Source organism: Vicia villosa, unplaced genomic scaffold, assembly GCF_029867415.1.
Source record: "Vicia villosa cultivar HV-30 ecotype Madison, WI unplaced genomic scaffold, Vvil1.0 ctg.004928F_1_1, whole genome shotgun sequence".
Classification (NCBI taxonomy): domain Eukaryota; kingdom Viridiplantae; phylum Streptophyta; class Magnoliopsida; order Fabales; family Fabaceae; genus Vicia; species Vicia villosa.
Genome location: NW_026706544.1, coordinates 34,765 through 39,406, shown reverse-complemented (window position 1 = coordinate 39,406; position 4,642 = coordinate 34,765). Strand labels below are relative to the sequence as shown.

Sequence of the window (4,642 nt, the reverse complement as noted above, 5' to 3'; positions counted from 1 at the left end):
TTCCCTTTTTTGGAATGTGAGAAAGAAGATAACTTTACATGGGCTTTGGGAATATGTAAGACTTTGTTGGTTGATCAAAGGAATATGCCTAGTGTCATCGTTATCGACTGAGATAATGCTATGATGAATGCAGTCGGTACTGTCTTTCCGACATCAACCGCATTACTTTGTTGGTATCACATAACACGCAATGTAAGAAGTAAGCTCAAACTCGCGGTTGGAACAAAAGAAAGAAAGGATGACAACGGAAAATCATCAAAATCGTTGTTGTGGTCGACAAGATAATGGCCGCATGGAGGGAGTTTTAGATGCACGTTCCAAAGAATTGTATATCGAGAAAGTGGTACAATTCCGAACATTGTGTGTCGGATTGAACACTTGTCATTATGTCGAAACTACTATCCTTGAAAAAGTAAAAGAAAAAGTGTTTTGTGCTTGGACGGGCCGAGTTAGACATCTTGGTTGCACTACAACTAACCGAGTTGAATTTGCACATGCGAAGTTGATGAAATGGTTGGGTGATAGCAAGGGGGATTTGTGTAGGGGATGGGACACCGTGAACCAAATTCTCTGAAATTAACATAATGAAATTCAAACAGTGGTTGGTCGGAGCAAGACGGTTGTGGAACACCGGTTTAAGGGTAAAAATCTCCACTCGCAATTGATTTACAACATATCTCGTGCCGGATTGAATTGTGTTTTTCATGAAGCGAAGCGGCAGAAACGACGGGTCCGGATAGTTCAAAATGTGGGTGTACGATTAGAAAAACCTACGGGATTCCACGTGCTTGTATACTTTCTAAAAAGATGAAGTTGAATTCCCCGATACGCATGGATGAAGTAATCGATCATTGGAAAAAACTCTATTTTGATGATTTCGAACCGGCAAAAGAGGGTGGATCCAAAATTACCATCTCCGACGAGTTAGAAGAGATAATGGATAAGTTTTCTAAAGGGGATGACACCGTGAAATTGCACATAAAATAACAATTGCGAAAAATTGCGTTTCCAAAGACCACCAATTTGAAACCTCCATCTCAACCGGTTAAAACCAAATGTGCGCCTAAAAAGTCAAAAAGTACCCAAGATGACACATCAACTAAAAAAAATCCTTCTTATTGTGAACATGTTGATGCAATTATCTCGGATTCACCCACACCAAAGTCCAAGTGTAGTGCTAACAAAGGAGCACGTATTTCGAAGCCGCCTTGCACACCTCCGATAAAAAAACCTTTGATGATCTACATTGATGAGATGTCGCTATTTATGCACAAATATATTGATAATATAGTTGATATGGGTATCGACGGTAATTGTGGGTATCGGGCCGTTGCCGATTTTCTCGGAAAAGGAGAAGAATATCACCCTCTTATTCGACGGACACTTATTTCGGAGTTGACTTTGCATAGGGACATCTACGGCCGACGTTATGAGAATCAAGCAAACATTGATAAAATTTATGTTTTCCTTGTTCCATCAATAACCGGTCTCGCACCGGTTTCAAAGTGGATGTCATTCCCCGAGATGGGCCATCTTATAGCAAGTGCGTACGACCGGGTGTGTGCCGATTTGACGAGATTTGGTTTTTCGGAGAAATTCTTTACGCTTCATATTCGCCCACCTTTAGACGTGTCCGGCCGCATCATTTGTATCGGGTATCTAAGATTGTCCCACTTTGTATAATTTTTTTTGAAACCAGGTTGTCCTATTTCGGCTACATCTTGCGAGGGGACGACACATCATACAAAAGAGGCGGACAATTGGAGGATCCTTTTATTGAAAGAATGGTGAAGTTTGAAGAAATGATGTAGCAAGAGAGGGAGGATAATAGAGGGAAGTCGAAGAATTTACCGATTTTAGATTAACCGGATGTGTGTCATTTTTTGTATGTATTGTCGTCTAGAATGTAAAACCAAACTGATTCAATACATGTATAATATACCTATATTTAACGTTGTCAATGTTTATGTCATTCACATTTAATTGTTGTCATTTTGTGCATTTGTGAAATTGTGCACTTGTGAAATTGTTTATGTCTCTGCAAAATTCGGAAGTGCACTTCGAAAATTTAATGCTTCAGGGCTTATTTCGAAAATGCATTTCCGAAACATCCACTGATAGCAAGATAAGATTTGTTGGGTCATTATTACTCAAAGAAGTCTATAAATAATGCACCTATATGTTTTCATCAACATCAAGCCACAAACAACAATGACACAAACCTACCCCCACCTTGCTTTTGTATACTTCAGTAGTGGTTACCCGATGTCGTTCCAGTTTAGGTTCTCGCGCGACACGCCATTCTTGGAATTGATATCGACGCTTAGCTTTCTCTTGCAATACCCAGAAAATATGAAGGTTTTCAAGCTTGATTACTGTTTGCCTTCACTTGACGATGAGGGAGACGTCCAGTTCACTCCATTTGAGGTCAAGAACGACGAAAATTTAGCGTTTATGTGGACAACTTTTGATCGATATTCTTCGAAGGGTCCAATCGATTTGGATGCGAAACTTCAAAGATCGGGAACCGACGTTATCAAAATGTTGACCCATCCTCAACTACCCGTGTTTAACAATATGTAACTTTAATTTCATGTTGATTTATCTTTGTAATTTTGATTATTTATGATAAATCGAAGCTTTGTTGGTTTGTTTTTTGTTTTCTGCATCAGACGATATTTCGGATGTGCATCTCCGAAATATCCTAAGGGGTGATTTCGGATGTGCACATCCGAAGTCACTTTATTTCTGAAAAAAAGATGTCTTTGAAAGTCCATCTCCGAATTCACGTTTTTTCCTTTAAAAAATGGTATTTTTGGATGTGCACATTCGAAATCACATTTTTTTCAGAAAAATGGAAATTCAGAGATGCACTTCCGAAATATAGGGGCATTTATGAAATTTCGCCGCGGATTGCTAAGTAGTCAGAGAGGTATATAAAGAAGTTGTCTAAAATAATAGTTTTAAATTTAACACATAACAATAATAATAACAAAAATAAATCACATTCATTTTATTTATTCTTTTATCAAATAATTATATTAGATTCAACAAAATAATAATAGTTTGATATTCAACGAAATAATAATAATAATAATAATAATAATAATAATAATAATAATAATAATAATAATAATAATAATAATAATAATAATAATAATAATAATAATAATAATAATAATAATAATAATTTCACATTTAACATAATTATAAAAAATTTAGATTAAACAAATTGATATTTAGGTAATTTTGTGAATATCCGTTAAACTATTTAAACCATGCTCGTGACGGGTTTTATCTGCTGGTACCCACATGTACGTGTTTTTTTGTCATCTCTGATTCCAACACATGTGATTGTAATAAAGTTTGTTATTGTTCGTTCAATTTTGCCACGAGTCTTTGGAAATGAGATTCTATGTCTCGGTGACATGAAGGCGTTAATTCTCAAAAATAAATATTTATGCTCTTTAAAGTCCATAGCTCGTTCTTTAAAAGCTCTTATATTAATAATTTTAGCATTGTAATCATTTAGGAGTTTTAAGAATTCTTCATTCTTTTCTATTTTATTATTTTCTTGAACTCAGCATAGAAAGGTTTGTTTTCAATTAGAAGTATTACTACTACATGAGTTTGGAACTATGCATAACAGCATATTAGATTTGTCAGCATCTGCATCATACACATTTGGCCACTATGTAGATCTTGTGTTTCCTTTTTCAGTAATTCAATAGCAAATATGGAACTTTATAATGAATATGAAACAGCTAAATGTTATAAATAGTGATAGTGATAATGGTAGCTTTACACACTTTCTGTTAGGTATAGAGCAAAAAGATCCATCATCTTTATAAGTATAAGACAATTTTACAAATCATATCAACTTTTTAACAACTATTGAATGTGATTCAATCTCTAGTTCTCATAGCAAAATTGAGAAGCATCTTTTTTGTATTATGTAAGACAGAAAGATGGAATTTTAAACCTAAGCAACATTTTTTGAATAAAAAACGAGTTTGTGAATCAATTGATACTATTCTATGTACTATTGCTGAAAGAATTAACATTCTGCAGAAGTTTACAATTTACTTGAAATTAACATATGATGCAACTTGAACATTACTAATACTACGCTGCAGAAGTCTATAAATAATGCACCTTGTTTTTCATCTTTGACCGCTAACTCATCATCATCACCTTGCTGTTCATCATCCAATGGAAGTGAAATTTTGTTTCCTGGCAGGAAGAATAATTCTTTGTGCTCTTTAAACAACTCTATTGCTCCTTCTTTCATAGCTTCAATACCAATTCTTGAAAGTAAATCTTTGTATTAGGGCAAGAAGAATTGAAGGCACTTCTGATCAAGAATGAGAAGGATCAACATAGGTATCAAGGTGGTCGAGTTCCTGCCAATCCTGCTCCTTGGTACAAGTATAGTGCAAGATGTGCTTATCGTTCGAATAGTCCTGATCATGATACAAAGGATTGTAAACCACTAAAGCATATGATTCAAAACTTAGTTGATAAGAAGATCATTAACTTCAAGTTACCTGAGGAACCTCATATGGCTAATGTTGTGTACAACCAGAAAGGTCGAGATAATCGCAACCAACAGGTTGGGGGAGTTCTGATCTCCACACCAGCA

At 35.3% G+C, this 4,642-nt stretch overlaps 1 protein-coding gene across 1 annotated transcript; it reads left to right on the top strand.

Moving 5' to 3' along the window:
• The first annotated feature begins 1,296 nt into the window (after nt 1-1,296).
• LOC131642400 (uncharacterized) lies at nt 1,297-1,811 on the top strand. The gene is made up of 2 exons (XM_058912649.1): nt 1,297-1,655; nt 1,700-1,811. Exons 1-2 carry the CDS (start codon nt 1,297-1,299, stop codon nt 1,809-1,811), a joined length of 471 nt encoding a protein of 156 aa, XP_058768632.1.
• The last annotated feature ends 2,831 nt before the right edge of the window (nt 1,812-4,642 follow it).